The sequence below is a fragment of the Columba livia genome, chromosome 8, assembly GCF_036013475.1.
Source record: "Columba livia isolate bColLiv1 breed racing homer chromosome 8, bColLiv1.pat.W.v2, whole genome shotgun sequence".
NCBI lineage: Eukaryota > Metazoa > Chordata > Aves > Columbiformes > Columbidae > Columba > Columba livia.
The window spans coordinates 8,156,380-8,181,997 of record NC_088609.1 but is presented as its reverse complement, the minus strand read 5'-3'; the positions used below and the strand labels follow the sequence as shown (position 1 = coordinate 8,181,997).

The window sequence follows — 25,618 nt, the reverse complement described above, 5'->3', positions numbered from 1 at the left end:
TGCAGGGAGGTATGAACCAGGGTAATTTGCAACTATGGGAGGCAGCAAGTCTGAGCTTATTCTTCATTAGCTGGCAGACTGCTCTGTTTGTGTTTCTGTGATAATGTACTTGGAGAATGTTGCATATTAAATAAGGTGCTTGTTCCCGTAGTCAAATAAAGCCAAAGCCATTTTTGTAGTTTAATTTAAATTGTGCCAAAAATGTCTTCTTATTGTTGGATGCAGGGCTCCAATCTGACAGTCTCAGCCTTCCAGAAATGACTTTATTTTTCCTAAATTTAAGTTTTTCTGTTTTAAATGTTACTTCTGTTTGTTTTAAGAGTTACTCAGTCTTATACTGTTGCAGCTTTTCTTATAGTTTCACTATTTTCCCATTTCTTGATGGGAAGAAGTCTCTGAATACCAATACGGAAGCAGAACACGCTTCTGTGCTTTTACTACTTGATAAAACATTAGCCTTACTGCTTTAAATAATGAATCAATTAAATTTATTCCCAATTGAATAGTCGTTAACAATGAAATTGGGATGAGTGATGCCCTTGTAAAATCTGCATTAGAATTAGACGTTAGTGGTTGAATGTGGAAGGCCTGTGCAGTTTGAAACTGTTATTCCTCTCAGAAAAGGAATATTTGGAGTGGAAGTGTAGCGGGCATCAGGCAGCATCATTAATCTGTGCAGACGTAGTACCATTGTTAGCGTCCCTCCTACCTCTCGGGCACGTAGTTATCTTCAATTTCCAGACACAAGTTTTATCTTATATGAAATTCTGGCTCTGCAGTGTAGCTGCTGAGCAGCGCCGTGCTGTTTAATAGGTGCCAGCCTGCCTTAAATCTCTGGTAAATGTATGAGGGAGAGAGATACCTCTTGGCTCTGAGCAAGGAGTGAGAGCGAGCACCTTGCTACTTGAGATATCTTTTTTCTTTTGTAGAACAATTTCAAGGATTCAGGGAGGCAGACTGTTTACTGACTTTATGATACGTGTGTTCATTTGCCTAAAGAATCATTATGCAGCTGTGGTGAAATCACTTTTAATGGTGATTATATTTTCTTCTGCTTTATTCTCTGCAATCCAGACATTGTTAATCTAGGCTGTGAATTTTATAGACAGATAAGAGCTGGAAGGCTTATTAGTACTTGGATGTGGTCAGTTCTGTTGTCCTGGAGCTGGACTGGAGAGGAAAGATGGTTCTCTTCCTCCAGCATATCACCCTTTTCTTTATTTTTTTGTTTGGATCAGGTCTTGAAGCATAGGGTGAAGGTTTCTCTTCACGGTGCATGGACGGAAAGCCAATGCGCAGGTAAGATATGAAAAACAATTGCCCTTCTCTTATCCAAATGTGATAAATCATGTGAGTTGGTTTTGTAAGTGCTTAAACCATAATTTTTTGTTTTGAAGGCCTGGCTAAGAGAATTAGAATATAAGGCATTTATCTTTAGTCCTTATTTAAATGTATTTATATTAAATATTTACAAGGCCAAAAGTCTTTAAATGAATATGCTGTTAGGAGGAATAGACACACAGGTTATCGTAATTGTCCATACACCCTCCCTACTTCCCCCATTTATTATAATATTTAAAATTCAGTATTTAATTACTTAGGTATTCAAATTGTGTGAAGTAAACTGCCTGGAAATAAATTTAAACTTGATTTTTAAAGGCCATTATTTTTTCCTTAACTAAAGGAGTTTAGTCCCTTTGATTGAGTGAGGTCTTGGGTGAAAAGGAGATTTTTCTTTTCTAATTATGGATGCCAGCTGCCTCAGTTCTAATGAGCTGAAGATGCAGCTGAAGTTTAATTCAGGAGGGTTTTTGCCGTGGTTATGTCAGAAACGTTATCTGTTATATAGAGAAAAAATGGTCACAGTGAATCAGCATGATGGCAGGCTGGCAAACAGGATTGTCTGCTAGTTCTAGTTGCTTTTCTTTATCTGATGGCAATCCCATGGCAAAACCCAACAGCAGATACATTTCTGTATGTGATACAGCCTGTGTGGAAGTGAAGTTTCTTGAAGTTCTACACCTCCAAAGGAAGTGAAGAGAACTCATGCAAATTGCTTGTTCTGTCTGTGCTCTTTAGGAAGTTGAACGTAGGGAAACTTTATTATGGATAATTCTGTAAACAGTCGCCTAAGAGAAGGCAAGGAATTTTAACCAGAGATGAACATGTAAAGCATTTCTAGCTACAGCATTTGCAGAAACCAGTAGGCTGGGCTCTGTGTAAGGAGGTAAGAAATAGTCATTTAAACCGTAGAAGAGTGACACTGTGGTGTTTAATTAAATTAACCCCTCAAGTGCAGCAAAAAGAGACTGTGGTGCTGCTTCAGTTAAGCTAATGAGTGAACTTTAGGACATGGTTTGGACATCACTGGGGCTGTGTGTTGTTTGATATTTTTGCTAAGATAAGAGATGTGGTTTAGACAATGAGGAACTGTGTGTGACTTTTACGGTGAATTCTTTTTTTCTCTGAGATGGATCAAGTAGCAGACGAGCTCTCTTCTGTCTTAGTCTTCCACAATGAAGACTATTTAAATCTTAACCAATGTAAAACCACAGCTTTTCAGGTTCTTATATTGTCCTCCATTTATCAAAATGTTTTTCCAAAATGGTGTACGATGTAACTTGGCTTGTGTTCTTATTTTCTCTCTATTTTTTTTGTGTACCTAATAGGAAAATTGAGGTTCTAAATTGATTTTTGTTTGCCGTTTTCAACATATTGCATTGAGGGAAGAGGATTGAAGTGCTGAGGTTTCTATGTGAATTTGTTGCCTTGGATTTGCTATCATGGAAGTTCTGTCTGCTGCCCAGACTGAGTCGTTATAGTGGTTGGCAACAGCACAGGGCTGAAGAATTAGAGGTTTATTATAGTGCTGATCCTGACACTTCAGGCTTTTTTTGGTTTTTAATTTTATTTGCATAATGGATGCAGACCAGATCTTTCAGTATATTTTGTATTCCCTCCCTCTCTGGCAAGCCAGGGTAGAGCATGGATAACAAGTTTGACATATTTACATGGCTTTACTTTTGAGTTAACCTTTCAGTTGATCTCTGCCTCAATGTATTGTACTGCTGCAGTCTAACCTGACAAGCACAGTCAAGAGCTGTCGGTTCTTGAATATGCTTGCATGTTTTAAGGGCCTCTGTGTGGATTGTTAAAATATCTGTTATTCTACTGTGTATCTTAGCAGAAAATGATAAAAGGTTCCTGATTGAATTTAAGGCTCACAGATCTTCCTGTGAAGTCCAGCTAAGCAGATGGTGGAGCACTTGCTTTTATCTTTTTACTCTGGGCTCTGCAGCCATTTAATACCACATGTGAGAGTCCTGATAGATACTGTGAGAAGAAGGGAGTTAGAATTGGTCAGTACTGTTTCAGTAAACATAGTGAGTTGGTATCAAATGTGAACGGCACTCAGAGGATGGGAAGTACAATTGGAACAGGGAAGGCATTGCAGCTATTCCTGTCAACATGATAGTAGAGAAAATGTGTTGATGTTCAAAGAGGATTCATCTTGCATTAGAAATGAAGTGGTAGTTGGGGCAGGCTGTTATTTCGCAGAATCACAGAATGTCAGGGCTTGGAAGGGACCTCGAAAGCTCATCCAGTCCAATCCCCCTCCCAGAGCAGGAACACCCAGATGAGGTTGCACAGGAAGGTGTCCTGGCGGGTTTTGAATGTCTCCAGAGACGGAGACTCCACAACCCCCCTGGACAGCCTGTTCCAGTGCTCTGGCACCCTCACTGAGAAGTTTCTTCTCAAATTTAAGTGGAACCTCGTGTGTTCCAGTTTGAGCCCATTACCCCTTGTCCTGCCATTGGTTGTCACTGAGAAGAGCCTGGCTCCATCCTCGTGACACTCACCCTTTATATATTTGTAAACAATAATGAGGTCACCCCTCAGTCTCCTCCAAACTAAAGAGCCCCAGCTCCCTCATCCTTTCCTCACACAGGAGATGCTCCACTCCCTTCATCATCTTTGTTACCCTGCGCTGGACTCTCTCCAGCAGTTCCCTGTCCTTCTGGAACTGAGGGGCCCAAAACTGGACACCATATTCCAGATGTGGTCTCACCAGGGCAGAGTAGAGAGGAAGGAGAACCTCTCTCGACCTACTAACTACCCCCCTTCTAATCCACCCCAAGTACCACTGGCCTTCCTGGCCACAAGGGCACAGTGCTGGCTCATGGTCATCCTGCTGTCCATTTCTTGCTGTCAGGCAACAGTAAGAGAACATGGTTTAGCTGAAGGTAGAAGCAAGGCAGAAGGGACCTCTCCAGTGGTTGAGCAAGGAGAGCAGAGCTGATGAGCAGGGTCAGCCAAGAGTCCTGTGCTCGTCACGCAAGCCTGTGGTGATGAGGAAGGGCTGAGGTTAAACCGGGAAGCAGGTCGGTGTCAGTGCAGTCTGTGGGCAGGTACATATCATATGGGCCAGGCATGAGGGCTTGAGCAGCTCCTAAGAAAAGCAGGGAGGCTCCCCTGGTTTCTTCTCACCCAGCTGTTTGGTGGCAGCCTGGTCCCCAGTTACAGCGGTACGGTATCGGAGCTGGCTGGAGCACGGGCAGCTGGACCCTGGGTGCTGTGCTTGGGCTCTCACGCACCCTCAGGAAGGTAACCAGTTGTTTGCACAGAGCTCTTGCCCAAGACAAACTGCAAAAGGCTTAGGAAGGGTTTGGGAGACCCATCATGACCTCATTGTTCTGCATGTGGACAGCCTCATTCTTTCTGAAACTGAGTTTTCTGGGCTTGGTCAGTGAAAATCAAACTAAACAGTATAAATCGGGACATATACAGCAGATCCTTGCTGTTCTTGTTTTGAGTAATGTAAAATAATACTGCAGTCAGGTTTATCTGCTTGTTTGCATAACTCAGTCTCCTTGAGAATGCATAGCTAAACCTTGCTATCTAGGTAAGGAAAGGAGTTGGTGGTATTTTTACTAATAATCAGACTTTTAGCTAACTAGTTCCTAGAGTATTGATTGCTGCAATAAAGCATTTTAATAATTTACTTGGTCGGCAGTGTTGTGGTGGTCGCTTCTGTTGCTGAAGGTATTGCCCTCTGCTGAGCCAAGTAAAAGGTCATTGTTCTAGCAGTTCTATAATGAGTATAGGAAATATTTTCTTTGTGTATGCATTAAATTCAAATGACATGTTGACAGCAATTGCTACAGGTTTGGTTTATCTTCATTTGCTACTAAAATCCATTGCTACTGAAATTCAGTAGAGCAGTGTGTGTTTTTGGATTTCAGTCAGTATTTTAAGCCTGAGACTTTGGTTTCATAGGGCTTAAGTCAGCCTGTTTTCTGCTGAACTGTGGTAAAGCTTGCATGTAGTCTCATGCTAAAACATAAATTATCTTCAACAAAAAAAAAAAATGCAGGCCACTCTGACTTGAAAGGTAAGGAATTCTATGACAGTATGAGAGTATTTTTCTTAGATATGTATTATTAGGTTTGGTTTGGTTTTCTGTAAGGATGGATGTCCCATAGATGCCTGTGTTAATGAATAAACTTTTGGGAACTGGCATAGCTGAATAAAATGGAGGCAGAGCAGCCAATTTATTGAGCTGCCAGTGTTGCAGACTGCCAGTGTTCCCGTTTGTGCATTTCAGCAGCGTGCTACAAAAACTGATCCTTTGTCAGCCCTTTCTTAATCCCGTTGTATTTGCTGATTTCCCCAGCCCTGCATTTTGATGGAAGCTAATCCCAGAATATCTGCATAGCTGAGTGTGAATCTTTTATCCTTGCAGACACATTTCTTTTCCAGTCCTCAACCTTTCTTAATCACTCTGAGTATTCAGGAGCAGCTCTTGGCTTTGGCTGTGTCGGGGGGTGGCAGCCAGCCTGCCATGTGAGAATCAAGTGCTGCCTTCTGTCTTTCACACCTCTAAGCTACTGACTCATCATTTCATTCTCTATGCATATATATGCATAATGCACACATAATGCGGTTAAATTATTATCCTCATGGAGACACATGCCATCAGACGGTGTCCTTTTAATTCACACTTCTGTGCCTGTGTATAGCAGCAACCCACGGTGCTTAACATCAAGCATCTGGTTTGATCCAGTATGGAAATTCCCAAGCCCATTGATCACTAGCTTCTGCCTCACCCAGAGATAAGTTATGGATGAATCAGGAGTGCTAATTTGATTATTACTCTTTTTCCCATCCATTCAATGTTCTTTAATCATTAAACAGCACTTTCTCTCCTGGAGGAAGGAGGTTGGATACAATGCAGATACTCAGATGGACGCTGATGGGAACAATGCAGGAATGCCTCCAGGTCTCACTAACCAGACTCCTTCCTTAATTTAAAGATGTGTTCAGCAGAGTCTCATTTGGGCAGAAGAATCCTGTTCTGGCCAGGAAGGACTAGGACTGTTGCCTAAATCTGGCCGCTAATCATGTGGCAGGAGCTGGTCCACCCCATTGCTGTGTGTCAGCGAAGTCTTGGGTGGTGGGAATGACATGGGACGCTATGTTCCTTGTGACAGCATAGCCTTAATTTAATCTAATCTTTTTGCAATTAGAACCACTTCCAGTCGAAAAAGCTCTTTGAGATCTGCTTTAGGGCTGTTTCTAGTGTGAGTTGTCTCTGAGGAAAGCCTACAGGCATAACAAAGGGGTTCTGCTTTCCAAAAGGAGATGCTGTGGTAGACATAGACCACCTCTTGTAATCTCTAGTTATGTGAAACAGGCTTTTACTTGAAAAATGCTTGTTCTGTGCTTAGATGATTTGACTGACAGCCTGGTCAAGACAAAATGCCCCAAATTATTACAGTAGCATTTGTCTTAATAGGGCTCTTATTTTTTCTTTTTTCTGCCCAAAATTGGTTTGACATTGCTTGAAACCCCTAATGCACAATAAAATCCATTTGGATTGCTTAGCAAGAGCTGGACTCTACAGGGGGGTTTTGTCACCACCTTTCTCCATCTCTTTGTAGAGGGATTAAATTAGTTACCCTCTGGCCTTAGCTGCTAAGTAAGCCAATTAGGTAAACTGATTTTTAGCCAAGGTTTCTTGGGGTTTTTGTGGGGGTACCATTAAACTTAGTTTGCGTCTGCTGCTGTGAGGCAGAGTTTAGCTGCGTTATTCATGAGGAGCTTTGGAAATGGTTGTTAAACCCCACCAGGTGAATTTGGGTTGTGAGGGACAAGAGTGGGTGGAGGCGAGCGAGAGGCAGTGTAACAGCAGAAGGATTTGTCAGAGGTGTCAGAGGAGGAGAATGGTCATGGATATAAAAAAGATGGAGTGGGGATTAAAAAAATGAGGCATTTAAGGTGCAGAGGCTGAACTTGAAGAAGTAGCAAAACCCAGAGGGGAGACCCAGCTGGATCTGTGCAACTAAGATAGGAGGAAGAGGTAATGGTCTGGAACATCGGAATGTGGTGATCAAGGAGAGGGTGTGTGGGGAATGGGAAAACAGGCGAAGATGCAGGTGAATAATTTGAGCTGCTGCAAAGAGTCTGGTTTCCCTGTGGTTAGAAAGTGCATTTGACATAATAATGAGAGGAAAAGATGTGAGTTATTTTTCTAATTCCGTCAAGCATGCTGCAAAGTACATTGAGCAATGGCAAAGCAAACGTAGATTTCTTTTTAACTCTTAGTGTGAACAAAGTGAGGTGGTGACAGTTCATAAATGCCAGTGCACCAGTGAAGCTTGTAATGAATAAGATGTATTGGGTCTTCCAGTACATCTCCAATGGCAAGTGCACTTGCTGGATTAATTCATAACCATCAGTATTCTGATATTTTGCTCAATATGCTTTAATTGGTGTAAATGATGGCTTTCCTTTGAAGTGGGAATAGGCAATAGTTTCCTATATTTTCTTTATATTTGTAGTAATTGATGTGTCACTGCTGCTGATGGGTCTTTTTAATAATTGTTCATATGATATGTGGCAGAACTTCAAATATGCTGCAAACATGCAAAACGGCATCTCAGTTATGTGTGCACTGATCTGCTTATTAAGTTTGATTGCTGAAAACAGAGTTGGATTTAGTTCTTATTGTTTAGCACAGATTTCTGTCATAACATGGTGGTAAAACCTGGGCTGTAGGCAGATGTATCTGCAAAGTGAAGTATGAGCTGTGTCATCCTGGTTCATCCCAGCAGAGCTGCAGAAGGGCTTGGGGCAATACTTCATTCCTCTTCTCTCCAGATAGTATATATGGTGCAAAATGTAATCTGTCAGCATTGTTGTGCTGCTGTGCAGACGGATATTGCACTTAAACTGTGGTAGAGCTGACATCTGCTCAGGGATGTGAGGGACAAAGAAAAGGTACCTGAACTTTTGTAAAGAAGGATATCGGGTAGCTAGAACATTCCATGTGGAGCTGGGAGGGGAGAATGTTTTTCCTACTCTGTGCCAGAAACTTGGTTTATATATTCTTAAGTGGTTCCTCATCTCTAAAGTTACCATTTTGACTTTATGTTCTTCCTTTTTTGGTAGGCTGATAGTTGCAGATACTTTGTTTTGACTTTTTCCTGATTGTTCTGATATTCCCAATTGCCTTCTGCAGTTCTTAGTCTGTCATTCTTGGGGAAGATTAACCTCTGTTGAAGTGTGTTGGGGAAGGGGGGTTAAGTCAGAAGCTTCTATAATTCAAAAATATCTGAAGACATGATGATTGAATGGATATTCTGTGAACCTGAAAGATAATTGTGGTAGGCTGCAGGCCATTTTAAGTTACTATGATGGGCTGTGACAGTTTAGTATGTTCAGATATCACAGTGATGAGCGACCCTATCAAAAATGTAGGTAGAAGAACAGAGGAGTTTGGTTAAATCATGCAGGGGGGATTCTTTGCAGTGGGAATCCCTCTCCAGTTCTGTCAAAGAAAACTCAAGTGACAATGGGCAGGTCAGCTAATCTGCTTTGAGTCATTCTCTATGAAATGGACATAATGCTTCTCTACTGCACAAGGCTATTATGAGGTTCGGTTAAATATGTATGTGTAGTTGGATATTACAGGGCTGTGTCATGGAAAGCATATAAAAATAGGTATAAATATAAGCCTGTTGCAAACTGGCATTTGTTTACTCCTAGGTGCACTTTGATTTGAGACGGATTCCACTCTCATGGGATCACGTGCTTGTCTCCACGTTCCAGCACAAAGCTACGGACACTGCTGGTTTTTGTGCTCGTTAATCAGTGCGAGCCGTAGAGCTTTGGCTGACAGTTGGTGGTAGATTAGTTGACAATGGTCCTGTCTTATGGCTTCCTCCACTGCAGGTGTACCAGCACTCGACCAGGAGAGACCGGAATGGACGTGACCAGCCGTTGCACACTTGGAGATCCCAACAAACTGCCAGAAGGCGTGCCACAGCCTGCTCGCATGCCCTACATCTCCGACAAGCACCCTCGACAGACTTTAGAAGTCATCAATCTTCTCCGGAAGCACCGGGAGTTATGCGATGTGGTCCTAGTAGTCGGCGCGAAGAAGATCTATGCCCACAGGGTGATTCTGTCGGCCTGCAGCCCTTACTTCCGAGCCATGTTCACCGGGGAGCTGGCAGAGAGCCGGCAGACAGAAGTTGTCATCAGAGACATCGACGAAAGGGCCATGGAGCTGCTGATTGACTTTGCGTACACATCTCAGATCACCGTGGAAGAGGGGAATGTCCAGACCTTGTTGCCAGCTGCTTGCCTTCTCCAGCTGGCCGAGATCCAGGAGGCCTGCTGCGAGTTCCTTAAGAGACAGTTGGACCCTTCCAATTGCCTGGGCATCCGAGCTTTTGCTGACACTCACTCGTGCCGGGAGCTGCTGAGGATCGCTGACAAGTTCACACAGCACAACTTCCAGGAGGTAAGAAGCTGGTGTGCTGGAGTTGTGGTGTAAAACATGTGGTGTCCTGTGAGAGCCCGGGCAGCTCTTGTTTTGTGCTTCTTTCCAAATCCTGCTGTGTGCCCTAATAGCCGTGAGTGCCAGACGTTAGTTCTGGAAGAAGGAGGGAAGAGGTACTTGCAGGACTGTGTCGTGTTTGTGATTTGTATATGACCCACAGCATATACATCCACAGCTGTATATGATCCACAGAATTTCCTCTCTTAGAGTTGTATCACAAATGCTATGTGGAAGGCAGGGTTGCAGGTATAGTTGGAGTTTGGTGTTGTATCTGACATGGTGTGACATTCCAGTGCACTTTCAGAAATTCTACATGGTTGGAGGGGAAATATGTGTTAAAGTGAGGACAATACATTAATAGAACCAAAAAAATTGATGTTGAGTTTAGGGATTGGGAAAGTGGGCATATGGGGGAGCATACAGCTGCCTCAGTGGAGTCTTCAATTCCCTTGCTGTAGCAGAACTAGGATTTTGCATCCGTTATTCAGCAGAAGTTGTTTGAAAGTAATTCAAAAGTGTAATTTTGTAGCTGACCTTTATAAACTCAAGACTCTCTTCCTTTGTTAATTTTGCCTAGCTGATTATTTAGGGAAAAAATTGTTCAGGGAAGGATCAGCATAATAATTTAGGATTCTGTGAACAATATGAGAAGAGTGGGTCTTTACTTAACTATTACAACTCAGATGCAGAAAAGAGCTCAACATTCAATGGTGTTTTTCCAGAGCTATGGTTGGAGGGGCAAGCATTTGTGCATGTTTTGTAAGCAGCTATGCTAGGAGTGTGCTCAGCATGAAAGCCTCTTCCCCTGATAATCTCTTGCCTTTACCAAAAACGGCATTTTTCTGTCCCTTGGAATGGGTAGCCTGCTGTGGAGACATCTCTTCTTTCCACCCACTTCACAGGTAGATCCTTTCACAGAGGGAATAACTAGTTATCGAGTCCTGGTGCTAATTTAGTTTCCCCGGAGAAGCGGCAGTGTGGAAGTGCTGTGATTGATTGCAGCTTGCCAACGTTTTTTCCCTGCAGGAAGCAGTTTGGAATTGTATTAATTTCAGTCAGGTAGTACTTAAGAAAATTATGAGCAGAAGCAAGCACAATTGAACTTGACTGTTAGACACATTAGAGACAATATTTGGTATCTAACTATAGATATGTGACATCAGTTTACTCTAAAAGTTGCAGTTAAATACATCTTTCCTAACCATAAAGACTATAAAATAGGATTTTGGGGAGCAGGATGGTAACCAGATGGTTGGTTGTTTTCAATGCTTGGTCATTTTAATGGTTAAATCTGTGCTCTCCTCATTATTACATAAGTAGGACATGCTTACAAGCCTCTAAATAACTTTTTAACAGCGTAACAATTTTAAGTTGTTTCCACATTAATACACGCAGCTGGCTGTTAAGAGCTGCCTTCTGTGAAGTTCTTTTGCAGTGCCTTGAGGACAGCTTGCTTTCTTCCTTATCCCTGGGAAAGCTCACAAAGGCAAAAATTTTGGACTTGAGAAAACACCCTCCTCCTCAAAGATGCTGCAAATTATAGTTGGCTTAACTGAATCATGGCCTCTGGAAAACAGTTGCTTAGATGAGAGCACTATTTGGCCTGGACAGGTTTTGGTGTCCCTTTCAGTTCCGTGGGAGTTTTGCAGCTCTTCATCGTTAATGATCATTCATTTTGCTTCCACTGTTTCTCTGCAAACAGTTTTAATGGTGCTGCTTGTTGGGTTTGTATTCTGTTCTGCTGTTGTTTTCTGTCTGGGAAGTGGATTGGTAATCCCTGATGGAAGCCAGTGACTTGGCTGCTTCATCATCCTCCACAGTGGAGGCTGAGAACTGATAAAAGATGTGACTTTCTCGGCAGAGACCGTATGGTCATTGTTCCTCCAAGCTGGCAAAAAGAAACGCGAGGTGGGAATTTCCTGAGTGGCAATGTGAAATATTAAGCACCAGGCACTGAGCCAAACCGTGCAGTTACTTTGAATGCAGTCTGAATTGCTTCATGTCCTCTGCTGTGCTAACCTCTAGTTCTATTAATTTTTATGCGTATTGCTGCATGACATCATTAACTTCTTGGTAAAATGTTTTTCCAAGTTTTCTGTTCCCCTCAATTCAATTTGTTGCCTAAAACCCCCAGTGAATCTTGTGCATGTAATGTGAAATGTTTCTATTAACAACTCTGCTGTACTGGAACGTCCTCCATATTTTTTTGTTTGGTCTCTGACATCTGTGTGAAGGGAAAAAAAAATATACTTAAGGTTGAACAACTTGTACTTTCAATCAACAGACAGAAATTGCGCTCCATATTGTATACTCTGACATTTATGCTATCTGTTTGTAAAAACAGTAATGCACTTGAAAACTGCAGAGGAAATGGAGCCCATCCAATTCTTGTTGAGTAAGCAAGTCAGTCAAGTAGACCATTAATATTAGTCAGATAATTATTAGTGTCATGATAATTAAGCCAAAATAAGCCAAAGCATTTCAAATAATTATTTGTTTTACTATGTAAACTAAGAAGTTGCACAGTAGTAATAACCTGGTTTGCTGGAGTGCTTCCAGTACTTTGAGTTTTACGAGGCCATCGATGCAACTGGGTTTTCTGTGGGTGGAAGGGGGAGTCTAGGTGACCATCCTCAACTCCTCAGTTTCCAGCACCTCTGTTTTCAGAGTCTGAGGCTGCACTTAAAACTTTCAGGGTAAAGTTTAGACATAAGCTAGACCTTGTATAACAGAGGGAGACTATGGAAGAATGCTGATAAAGATCTTTAATGGCCAACCCCATTCTTTTTCTAAGGCTTGAAGAGATGTGTAGGCAACCTAGACCAAAGTCTGGTAACCAATCTCACTGTCTCTCCTGTTCCTTTTAACTATATTTGCTGTTGTCACTACTTTGCTATTTCTTTATATTCATTCAGTGCTCTTAATTAGTTTCTTTAGGTAAAAGGACTGCACAGCCAACTGCTGTTGAGATGATTGTGTCAAATAATGTATTTTGTTTATGCTGCAAATCTTAAAATAAGTCCTGGAATTCTAATGCGGTTGCAGATGATAAGGACAAGGCCATATTCAGTTATTTTCTGTCACTGAACCTCTCGAAGATTACTGGCTGCGGACTGGGAATGCTCATAGGGAAGCTGAGCCAACAAATATCAATCAAACCATTTTTGCAGTTGTATTTATTTCTATTCTTGCGTCTTTCCCATCCGCCCGGTATCGCTGCAGAAGACGTGGTTGTGTGTGAGGTCTGGAACCTCTCTGGGCAGTCGCAGGCTGACACATGTGGTGCGAACCATCCTTCAGCGGCAGCTAAAGCCTCCCGAGAAATTCAGACCCTGTTGTGGGGAACCAAAGGAATTAACGTATTTGCACATTGTCAGTGGCTTGAATTTAATGAGACATCAGTCCTTGGTGCCTTGGGGAGGCTCTGATTCCCTCTTAAGTGCAACTGGGCTTGTGCATACTCTATGTATATATATTTAGGGCAAACAAGAGGCAGGATCAAATGAGTCCATCTACCTCTCCTGAAATATTGCCTGTTCTGCCACAATTTGGCATTAAGGAAGACTTCCTATGTCCTCTACAAGGCCTCTGGTAACTTGTTTCTGGGACTCTTATTTTTGTGCTGTTTTGGATTTCTTGAGATTAGAGCCTCTCTCTTCAAGATTCAGCTTTTCAGTCTGTATTACCTATGCAACATTTTTATTTCTGCTTTATATATTAGACGTGGCAGACAAGGAGAGTGATTTTAAAGAAGGGCTTTGTTTTTCCTCAATTTTGAAACCTGATCAGTGTGTTCTGTGGTTTAATCCTTTAAAAGTGTCCCACAAAACAACTTTGTGTGAAATACCCTTTCACTTGCACACCCACGTAAAAGTGTCTTTGTTGTGTTGCTAGGGACGGCATTCTGCTCTGTGCAGCAAACCCTTCACGTGTGTTGATGTCGAAACCGGTGGGTATTGGGCACTTTATTAGATCAGTCCTTTAGACTCTGAATTCAAATGGGCTGTATCTCCTGAAGGGCTGGAGTGGCGAATGGCTCCGATGCTTCGGCCACTCTCTTTATTTCCTTTATTTTCTTTTCTCTTTTCATTTAACCAGGTAATGGAGAGCGAGGAGTTCATGCTGCTCCCTGCCAACCAGCTCATAGACATCATATCCAGTGATGAGTTAAACGTTCGCAGCGAAGAGCAGGTGTTCAACGCGGTGATGGCCTGGGTGAAATACAGCATTCAGGAGAGAAGACCCCAGCTGCCGCAGGTAATCTTGAGCTCAGAAACATTCAAAACCGCTTTATCCAGCGGAAAAGTAAGGAGGGCTGATACGGTGGTGCCACAACAGCGTCACTGTTCTGAACGCGTGCAAAGCCACAGTAGTTCTCTGACTTCCACCTTGGTTAGGTGGCTTGCGCTTTCCTTTCGTCTCAGCTCGAAGGTGCAGTTGCTAGAGCCTTCAATAGGGGCTTTGTTAAATTGCTTCCAGGTAGGACTTGCCAAACTAGATCCCTCTGGTATTCTGTCCAGACAAACCTGCCTGCATTGCTTTGAATGTTGTATAAAAAAAAATAATGGGTAAGAAAAAGCTTGTCTTCGTTTGCAGTGTATCGTTAAGCTCTGCTGTTTGATTTATGCATCAGCCCTCACGATCTTATACTGGAGCTTGTCAGAATGGTTTTGTTGAAATACGATGCTTCATCTAAGGCAAGCCATTTCGCAGAGAAGTACCCATTCTGACAAAGCTGTCAGCTGGAAAGCCTCTGAAGTCTCAGGCTTTCTGATCAAAAGAGGTGAGAGTCTGCCTGCCTCAGTGTTTCTGCTTTGGAAATAGACATTAAATGCAGCTTTACTTAGTGGAAAGCTTTTGAAAATTGTTTTAATAAACAAACCAGAAAAACCTGCTGTTCTCGAGGTAGCTCTTAGAGCTCTTTTGACTATTTCCCTCTTTGCACTTCTCTGTCTATACCTCTAAATTCTGAACCATCGTGAAAGGCATGTTATTTGCTATTGTTCATTTACTGCACAATACCACTAAATGGTTGATAAAACTTCGAACTAAAGTAGTGTATCAGGCAGATGTATTGACATCTGTAATTTTCTAATGATTTTCAACTGTGACCTTGTTATCAGCTATTAATAGATCCAGTGGATTGTCCCCTTTCAAAGACTGATTTTCTGCTGGATATCTAAATTGGTACAGTGAAAAGGCAAAGGTGCTGTAAGATGAGCTGCATTTAACTAAAATGCCAGGCTTTGAATGTGTAAATGACTGTGCATGTTTGCCAGAGGAATTATTAACTCTATTACAATTCGTTAGCCACTATTGTTTTCCATTTGGCCTCTTGCATCTCTGGGTATTTGTGGTTTACCATCTGTGTTCTGTTTTGTGTTTTAGGTCCTGCAGCATGTCCGTCTACCGCTGCTGAGTCCCAAGTTTCTTGTGGGTACAGTGGGTTCTGACCCACTTATTAAGAGCGATGAGGAATGCCGGTAAATCTCCTCACTGATTTACAGGATTGCATTTCGTTGTGTTTGCATCTGTTCTCTCAAACTGTGCTGCGTTGTCAGTGATAAATGGGTGATATCTCAATTTCCTCTTTCGCAACTGGGAGGAGAAGAGGAGAAGAGGTTTTCTATTTGCATAATAGTCAGTAGTGTGCCCTTGAAGTGTTTTGTTCTTTCAGGTTTTCAGTGAAATAGCAAACTTCGAGCATGCAGTTTGACTGTTGGTAAAATACCCTTCAGTGTATTTTGCATTTCAACCTTTTGGTTCTCTAGTCATGACCTTTCATTACTACTTTCCACTTGCATGATATTCGTGATCTCATTAGGACTTAAAGTAGATTTTTATGTAAAAGTCTGCACTTTGATGATAACCGAATTGGACTCTGGGATTAGATTCTGCTATTTTCCACAATGCTAGTGCAGGGAAACTCTAGTTTCCTCCTCTTAGGCAATGAGTCTCACTTTTCTGGTTCTATGGTGTTCTGTATCATCTACAAAGCACGCAATTTTTCTTGTGCTTGATGTAAAATGTTCAGGGGATAGGCTAAGCTGATCTATTCCTGAATAAGGATTTGTACTGGGGAAATTCCACATTTCTAGAGGGAAGGAGGACTTTTTTTTTCTTTTTTGTTTTATTCAAGGGTTTGGAATATTAGGATTAGTCCAGGTGGCAAGTCATGAATGGATGGACAGTGTGAGCTGGCCAGAGCTGATGGAGAAAATATTCATCACAAGGGTACTATCTCCATCTATTGGTCATGTGTGTGTGTGTTACATATTTGTGTGCTTTTCAACTCCTGTTTCGTTCCTAGGCAAAACAACTGATAAGTTTTAGCGTGAGGCAGGCTGGGTTTGTCTGTTCTGCACTGTAAGCCTGACAAATCTTGTCCTATGTTTTTTAATCGGTCTTTATAGCAAGCAATATCTGTTGTTAACTCTGGCCAAATATTGATACTGGTCTACTGCTGTCACTGTGTACGTGGCTTGTAAACAACTGATGAGTATTTAGGTGACAGTGCACGTTTTAACTAGAGCTATTCATGCACTTAAGTGATTTTTGAATATCTGAAGTACACGACTAGTGCTGACTGCTCTTGCCATCGGTTTTGATTTATACCTTCTGAGACTGTTGGTGAACTTTGGGGATGAATATCTTCCTGTCTCGCACAGGGATCTAGTGGATGAAGCTAAAAACTATCTGCTGTTGCCCCAAGAGCGGCCGCTGATGCAAGGGCCAAGAACTAGACCACGCAAACCCATCCGCTGTGGAGAAGTGCTATTTGCAGGTATGTATAGCTCCTGCTGGCTGAGCTCGGGAGACTCAAGCTGGGTTTTTAGTGTTCCTGTAAGACCAGTCTTCACAGCGTATTTCTGAAGTGACCTGTGCATTAATACTTATAGATTTGAGTTAACTTTCTTACTTGTGTGATTACTTTGCTGCTCTGAATGCCACAGTACTTCCAAATTTATGTTAATCCTCTTGAAAATCACATTCTCTCTTCTAATTATAATCCTCAGAATAAGTAACTCAGAGATGGGGCTGTGGGATTAAGGCTGACAAAGTCCAGAGGGATTATTTGTACCAGGCGTGCAAACAGTACGTGAGGTCAGTGCGTTATTGTGATGCTGTTTCTTGTGTTTGGTTCCTGCAGTGGGGGGCTGGTGTAGCGGGGATGCAATCTCCAGTGTCGAGCGCTACGACCCTCAAACCAACGAGTGGCGGATGGTGGCTTCCATGAGCAAAAGACGCTGTGGTGTTGGAGTCAGTGTTCTGGATGATCTCCTCTACGCTGTGGGGGGCCACGATGGTTCCTCTTACCTTAACAGTGTAGAAAGGTAGGTCTGCATAAGCCCAACATGCAAAATATTAACTCTGAATTTTTAAGCTGGGGTGCTGCCTCTTAAAAATTCGTTCATTTTGCCACCTGTGTTCTTGTTCTGCTGAAAACCTGAAATTTATGTTACATGTTATCTACATTTCCTCTTTCCTTGCATACCCCTTCAAAATTGGTGTTGGTTTACTGCTGAACTAGGACTTTATGCATAAAAGCTTGTGTCATGTTATGCCCAGCTTAATGAGACAAGACATAGCCTTTGGTATAAGGAAGACACATATAAGAAATGGGTCTGGGTATAATTGAGGGGAGGAGTGATGATCCTGGTTAACCTTTGTAGTTGCTGGTTTGTTTTTTTAGCATCGTTGAGGAGGGTGAGGTTACACTAAGCATTTCTTAGATGTTGAGGGAAAGACCATAGAATTTTATTGTGAAGCGGTAACTAGAGAATTAAGGAACCTTGGCACTAAGACAGAAGAAAGAAAATAGGTCAGTTTTAGATTCGTGAAAAACTTAAGTCAAATAAGCTTTACCAAGTTTGCTGTTTCTGGCAGCTGGCAATCCCCAGGCCTAAAAGCCACATGACTCGAGCACTCTTAGTAGTCTACATCTCAGCCCTGTAAAAAATCCAATGAGCTATGCAAATATATCTTTCCTTTTTGAGCCTTCTCTTTTTCCCATATATCTCCTTGCGTAGCCCCATCTTCCCAAATCATAACCTTAGCCTTACATCTCCCATGTCCTCCACTTTTTCTCCTATGCACCATATTTCCCTGTTTCTGGTTTCCCAAGTCCATCTGGTTCCTTCGTCTCTTACCTGGAAGCGCAGGTCCCTGCGCTGTCTGAATTCTTGTGTGACCTGTAGAGAACATCCAGCAGAGTAACTCTGGCTGCTGCTCTTTGCATTGGTGCAAGTCACCACATGTCAGCCAGTCCCTGGTAACCTGCTCTCTTATGAACTCGAACCTTTGATCTTCAGTTTGAATCATCTCAAGCTGCAGTTTAAACATCCCTGGAATAACATGTGTTGCATGTGTTATATCACTTCTGGGGGTTTATGCAACTTACAGGTAGCTGTGTTGCTGTTTAAGCTCAAGATCAGCGAGTTTTGCTGCTTGGGAGTTTCTCCCAAGCATGAGAGAATCTGAAGCCTACCTAGACAGGTAATTTGTGGTGTTTGGTGTGTTTTTCTAGGTATGATCCGAAAACCAATCAGTGGAGCAGTGATGTGGCCCCCACAAGCACCTGCAGGACCAGTGTTGGAGTAGCAGTTCTTGGGGGCTACCTCTATGCTGTGGGTGGCCAGGATGGTGTCTCATGTCTCAACATTGTGGAAAGGTACTTTTTTATTAAAAAAATAAATAAAATGTGGGGCACAGGAAGAAGAGGGTCTCTTAGAAGGTGCAGGTGAGCTGGAGAGGAGGTAAGTACTGCACCATTTATGGGGATTTTTATTTGGAGAGGTCAGTCTTCCTGCCTCTTTGAAGATGTCAGCGCTTCACTAAACTTTTGGTATTTGTCCTTTTGCCAGATATGATCCCAAAGAAAACAAATGGACTCGTGTGGCTTCCATGAGCACCAGGCGCTTGGGAGTTGCAGTGGCTGTGCTAGGGGGCTTCCTTTATGCAGTGGGAGGCTCTGATGGGACTTCTCCTCTCAATACTGGTATGTCCTTTGCTGTCACTCATTGTAGTCAGCACTTGTCATTGTCCTGTTTGTCCTTAGTGTCCCTAGATGGCTGTTGAACGAATTAGTCATCAGTTTGCTGTGTTTTTTTTTTCTGCTTTGAATGTGGTTTTTACCATACAATAATTCACTCTCTAGGCTTGTGAGCCCCTATTACCTGGTTGCGTGTAGTTTATTTTTTCTTTCTTGGTGCTGCATTTGGCAGCGTGTCCTGAATAAAATACTTTGATCATTTGCATAACAGTTGCAAGCGCATCTTTTTTTTCCTGCAGTAGCCCTTTTCTGCTGTAGGAAGAAAAGTGCCAAAGGTAAAACTACTGCAAGACGGTAATGCAGGTCAGTTTGTAGCATTGCCAGCTCACTCTTGAGTGAAGATGCTGAATGTGATTGACTTTGTAGGACTTGAGAGAGAACAGCAAGCCTTCTGTAGAAGAAAAGCATTAGTGTGAGAGAGAAACTGGTTCATCATATTTTTGGTGTATGGAAACGGCAGTGTCTTTACAGATTGAGCAGTACTTTGGATGCAGGTTCAAAAGTGCTAAGCCCCACTGCCTGCCCACCCTGTTGCCTAAAGATGTGTCGTTTCCTCTGCAGTGGAACGCTACAACCCCCAGGAGAACCGCTGGCACACGATTGCACCCATGGGGACGAGGAGGAAGCACCTGGGCTGCGCGGTGTACCAAGACATGATATATGCTGTGGGAGGCAGAGATGATACGACAGAGCTCAGTAGCGCTGAGAGATACAACCCTCGAACCAACCAGTGGTCTCCTGTCGTGGCCATGACATCCCGCCGGAGCGGAGTGAGTTTGCCTTGATCTGCTTGCATATCCTACACGTAATCACGTGGTGAGAGCACAGGGTGGAGTGTCGTCTTGTGGGGTTTTTCTCTTGCTGTCTCTGTACCTTCACCTCTCTTCAGTGAGGGCAGAGGTTTGCAAAAAGTCAAAGCTCTTTAGCAAGGCTAGAGAATGAAGTAGTGGTTGTGTCACGTGCTAGACAGTTATTTAATGTGTCTGAGAATGGGGAAATGGGAGTCGTTTGAAGGTGTTTTTTAATAGTTTTAGTCCTTTATATGAACTCAACTGCTTAGGCCTGAAACAGAGGAGTTCTCCAGGTTTTTACTTGCTGAAGTAGCCATACCTGCTGTGACGTACTGCAGAGAGAAATCCCATCAGAGTTCCAGACCCGAGCGGACGGAGGAAGAAATGCAGCCGACTCAATATGAGTGATAAAGCATACTTCAACTTTATTGCCCGAGATAGCGTGCATTTATACCAAATACCATAATTATGCATACTTGTCTCTATCTAATAGGCTAAGCACTAAAAGGTTACATTTACTTACTCCACCTACTTGGGTTTAGCTAGCTATGCGCATCCCGCATTCTTCTGACTCTTATCTCTTCAAGGATATCCTGACCCTGCCTTAGTTAGTACTTTTCCGTTCCCCCCTTTCCCACGGCCTAACAGACAAGCTAACTAAGGCCTACTTATGTCAACTAAAATGGGCTCTGCTCGTACAGTTGCTTGGTGGACTCATGTCCGTGCTCCTTGAGCCAATCCCCGACAACGTACTGTTAGAGAACACTATCAAAATCAGTACCTGACTCTCATCCTGCAGCCCACTTTGGATGAATTAGGATGTGAACATACCTGCTTGCCCAGAAGAAAGAGCTGGGAAACTGGGCAAGCATGTGTTTAGATACAAACTTCCAGCCAATTCTTTCAATTGCCTTGAGATCTGTGTGGGAACAGGGTTTCTAGGCTTTCACTTAGTATGTCACTTCTCTTCACTGAATCCTGTGAGTATGGGGAGTGACAGCATGTTGTCATCAACTGCTTCCTGTAGACATGTGAACAAAAGGTCAACACAGTGTTTTAAGTAGTCGTGGTGTTTGGACAGATGAAATGTTATGAATATTTATCATTGGATACTGGATTATATTGTAAAGAGTGGATTAATTCTGTCTATGTTAGTATTTCAATATCTGGTGAGGCAAGCATGAATCAATTTGAGCAACCACTGGTTTTGGAGGCAGAGAATACATATTTTCTTCTGTCCTCAAAGTGTATTGTATGCTGTCCAACACTCCTTTTTAGTTACTGATTAGGCATTGACTTTTTTGAGCTGCTTCTATGTTTGCTTTCTGTAGAAACTGCTAAACAGATGCATCTGTATCTGCAGCCATCCTGAGTTCTTTCTACCTTCCTCAAAGCCAAAACAAGGACTATTTTACATTATGATCTTGTCATTTTTTTTTTCTGTTATTTTTTTCACTGGCAGTGATCTTCCTGAACCACACAACTGTTGGAGATTTCAGGGGTTTTTTGTTTTGTGCTTCAGCAGAAAGACAAAATAGAAAGACTGGAGGCCAAGGTGTTTACAGATGGTCCAAGCCCTAGTCCAAGAGGAGCAGGCTAAGGGCTTACATGTGTTTCTAGTTTAAGCAAGTGTTCCAGGCTGTAGGCTGGTTGGTATTCTGATGTGTGCGTGTCGTACTTTGTCAAGAATTTCAATTCAGGACACAGTAAATTTTGGCTGACAAAGGCTTAGGTTTTCATGTATCTATTACCATGCAAGTGGTTCTAATTCTTGTAGATTGTATTAAGGGGAACCTTCTGCTTTTGATTTCACAGTCTATATTTTGATGTATTGTTATTTTTAAGCTATTTCTTTGTCCTTTTTTCTCAAAAAAAGACCTGTACTACAGATTGCCTTTCACCAATCATGGTTATTAAATCCTTTTATTAATATTTTGATTTTAACCTTTCTTTTCAGCACATCCCAGCTAAATAGCTACTATGTGTGATGGTTGCTTTGCAGGTTGGCCTCGCAGTGGTGAATGGGCAGCTGATGGCAGTGGGAGGCTTTGATGGTACAACGTACTTGAAGACCATCGAGGTGTTTGATCCAGATGCTAACACATGGAGGTAAGTGTTAAGTTTGTGAAACAATCAAATAGGGATGTCCAGCTGTAGCTGCTGCCACTTGCAGATTTCTGCTTAAATTCCAGCCTTTGACTCAATTTTAAGTAAAATGGGAGCAAGTTTTGCATAGTTTTTACCATCTGAGTATACCAATAGATCAGAGCAGCACTTAGTGAATTAAGTCTCATTGCATCTTTTACAGGTAGGAAAACGGTATATAGGTAGGTTATTGAGGCCCAGAGAATATAAGTGATTTAGCAGGTTTGTTGGGTAGCAAGCAAAAGGTCATACCAAAGCCTAGTTTGAATTTAGGTGCCACTTTTGAATGCAGCAAAAATGGACCACATTGAGAGATATAACCATTCTGTTTATTTGGGGCTGGGTCTCTTCTGCTTCCCCATAAAACTAAGCTTGCCCTTAGAAGGAGCTCACAGTCATGATGCAGAGTTTGGCCTACACATTTCTTGCTTTCAAGCTGAGGCTCTGATTTTGAGATAATTTTGGAGGAGCTGGAACGGAACACTTTGGGCATACAATGTTCTTCCCCTTTAAAATGGCAAGACAGCAATTAGAAGAATTTTATCTGATTTACAGGCTGAGTGAAATAATAGGAAGTTGCGAATCAAAAAATGTACACTGAGCAGAAAGGCTATTTTGCAAGTTTTTTTTCTAGTCATAACTATACTTGAAAGCAATTGCCTGTATATTTATTCCCAAATCTTAGTAGTATAAAATGTCAGGCTCCTGTCTCTATTCTTCCTGCTTTTGTAGTCTTTCAGGGATGGGGAATAGAAATGAACTAATCTCCTTATTTCTTCCAGCCTAGTATTACTAGTAGATTAACCCTTTCCTGCTGAGATAAGCCATCACAAGAAGCAGTGGAGGAACTTCCCCTTGTTTGAGCTATAGCGAATACCTTTTGAACTGCTGAGAAAACCAGTTGAGTAGAGAGTAATACGTGTTTCACATTCCACAGCTGAATGGTTCTGGCTACTACTTCCACTGGCAGCAACAATAATGTCTAGAATTAGGAGCATTTACCCAGGAGGTTGTTCATTAGGAGATTGTTCAAGGTACTAGCTTGAAGGTGTTTTTTCTCCCACTGAATTCAACATAGCTGACCATCATTTGTGGTCTTCTTTCTTTTGTTTGCTGTACTTCTTGCTCTATGAAGTATGTTTTTATTTTTGTAGCCTGAGAAATGCTTCTGACACAATTTGGGTTTAACAAATTGCATTGGTAGGAGCCATCTGAAGAACTTCTCCTGTTTTTTGCCAGCAGACTTCAGTGGCACAGGGGGGAATATGCAGCTCAAGTGAGTAGGATGCTGGTGTCTATAGGATTAGGTTTCCATATGAAATGCAGGCACTGTTAAAGTAACGTATTTTGGAGAAGCAGATGGTGCTTGGGATGTGTTACATCTAGGTTGGATCATCCAAATTCAGAGTATTAGAAATATGAAAGAAACAAGTTGATTTGTAAGTAGCAAACCTGGTCTTGCTCTTGTGTTACCCAAGGTCATCTACAGCCCTCAAAGTTGTTCTCTATCTCACACGTTACCAGACAGGGAGAAAGCAAGTCAAGTAGCAGAAAACTACTGTGTGGATATAGTAACAATTACACTACAGTAATAAATGGGTGATTAAAACTTTTTAAAAGCCCTATTTCCCCTAAAAGTTGGTATTCTTGTGTTAACATATGAAGATCATTTGCACCTTTACAAGAAGCAGTTTCTGTTTGGGGAGAGAAATGCATGAGCAAGTACAGCTGTTTGCCTTGGAAGTATGTAAAACAACTGCTACCCAACTAACTCGTCACGGTCCGCTCTACCCAAAGGTTAACAAGGGGGTAATTGTGCTTACAAGGGCTGGTTCTGTCTTCCCTCTAGTAGATACATGAAGGAGCTGGACCAGCCTGACCACTGAAACGTTGTATTTGCAGGTTGTACGGTGGGATGAACTATCGGCGACTGGGAGGAGGAGTAGGTGTTATCAAAATGACACACTGTGAATCTCATATATGGTAAGCATCAAGAGGGAGGGAGACCCCCCTGGTTCTCATTCCTAAAGAAACTGAAGAGACTTGTTGACACTGGACCTCTTTGCAGCTGCGGTATGAACGGTCTAGACCCAATGTAACTCTTTGCCGGTGACTCTTTCTATGGAATTATAAAAATGACTTCTGTGAGAGTGTGCCCAATGAGAGACCACGTTGTCAGACCCCAGGGAACCACTGGACAAAAGTAGAAGTGTGGCTTATGTCCGTATTTTTTCTAAATAGTTGACATTTTTTGAATAAACCAAACTGTAAAAATTACTGTAGCATAAACAATGCTGACGTAGAGACCACGTTCTATACTGGGAGTCTGGCAAGGAGGAGGGTTTCCTGCTTTTCTTCCAGCTGTGTGAGCAGTGGATGTGGCGAAAGAGGAAAGAGATACAGAAAACATTGCTTTTGCCTTATTTACGGGGAGCTTCTAAAAAGTACTTGACCTGCAAGGTGCCACCTTTGCACAGGAGCTTTTCTGTGCGCAGAGTATATTTATTTTTTCATTTAATTTGTATCATGTATTTTCTTTGTATTGCTCACAGCGATAATTCCAGCTTTTTATATACGTATGTATGTGTGCACATATATGTGTATTATATATATATGTATATGTGCATGTGCGATGTGAGTTTTGACAAGTTGGTGGGTAGGGCAGCGGTATGTCCTGCCAGCTGTTGTGGTTCCAACCCTTGTGGTATGTTTTAGGGTCTCTCAGAGTACAGGTTGGGTGCCCTGAATATCTTTTCAGTCTTGCTGGAGGCAAGAAGTAGAACTGGAACTCTCATCTATCGACTGAATCAGTGAGGTGCCCCAAAAAGGGTGAGAGTGAAAAGGATTTCAAATTATTCAAGTGTATGGTACAAAAGTTCAGCTTCCATCTCTTCCTTCCCCCGTGTATCAACCTAGAAACAACTAGTTGTTGCTTACTTCAAAAAACCTTTCTTTCACGGTGCCTGCTAGGTATCAGTTCTTGTCTGAAGAGGGGACGTGGGTATCGTCTGTTAATTCTGACTAGTCTAAATCAAAGCTCCTCAGGTTCTTGCTTGATCGGCAGACCCGCAGTCAGCCCCTGCTCAACAAAGCTTTGACCAGCATCACCTCAGCTGCCCTCTGGTCTGTGTCTTTAGAATTCCTCTTGTGAAACGCTGACTGTGACGAGATGGTACCTTCCCTTTTAGTGATCTTTTTATGCACTTTGCCTCTGTGTGTGTAGAGGAGGGAAAGGTATAAGGCTGATTCAAGAGTTTGGAGGGGAGGGACTGTTTGGCACTGTGAGTAACTGTCATGTTTCAGTGACTCTGGAGGCACCCAGGGGTAGGGGGAGAGGAAAGAACAACTCTAGACTCAAAGGTTTCAATATGTTTTTACTGTAATTTCTATCTAGAATGACTTTTTGCACCTGATCCAACTTTGGACCTTACTAAATCTGATTATAAAAGAGCAAGCGGACTGCAAATTCTTGAGATGAAAAAGGCAGTGCTGACATCTTAAGTTCATTGATTTCACACTTTGATTCATGTAACTCAGCATTTTAATGTGCTTGGATATAGTAACAATTACACTACAGTAATAAATGGGTCATTAAAACTTTTTTTAAAGCCCCTTTTCCCCTGAAGATCGATATTCTTGTGTTTACATATGAAGATCATTTGCACCTTTACAAGGAAAACAAGTATTCTGTAAACAGATGTTTACATGTATCATTTATGCTTTTTTCTAGCATGAGTAACTTGTATAAATAGTGCTATCTTAATAAATTTCTTTTATGCTGTT

At 42.2% G+C, this 25,618-nt stretch overlaps 1 protein-coding gene across 3 annotated transcripts in view; it reads left to right on the top strand.

The window, feature by feature from the left end:
* Positions 1-25,618, top strand: part of KLHL20 (kelch like family member 20) — a 26,532-nt gene extending 914 nt beyond the window's left edge. For 2 of the 3 annotated variants that reach the window (XM_065071849.1, XM_065071850.1), the window contains exons 2-13: positions 1,239-1,299; positions 9,235-9,808; positions 13,946-14,104; positions 15,236-15,330; positions 16,516-16,631; positions 16,998-17,181; positions 18,375-18,518; positions 18,712-18,845; positions 19,461-19,669; positions 21,693-21,799; positions 23,738-23,818; positions 23,904-25,618. In XM_065071849.1, coding sequence (XP_064927921.1) covers positions 1,277-1,299; positions 9,235-9,808; positions 13,946-14,104; positions 15,236-15,330; positions 16,516-16,631; positions 16,998-17,181; positions 18,375-18,518; positions 18,712-18,845; positions 19,461-19,669; positions 21,693-21,799; positions 23,738-23,818; positions 23,904-23,934 — 1,857 coding nt within the window. In that variant the 5' untranslated portion in view covers positions 1,239-1,276 and the 3' untranslated portion in view covers positions 23,935-25,618. Of the gene's footprint in view, positions 1-1,238; positions 1,300-9,234; positions 9,809-13,945; positions 14,105-15,235; positions 15,331-16,515; positions 16,632-16,997; positions 17,182-18,374; positions 18,519-18,711; positions 18,846-19,460; positions 19,670-21,692; positions 21,800-23,737 lie in introns of all 3 variants that reach the window. The other variant, XM_065071851.1, reaches the window with a different exon arrangement.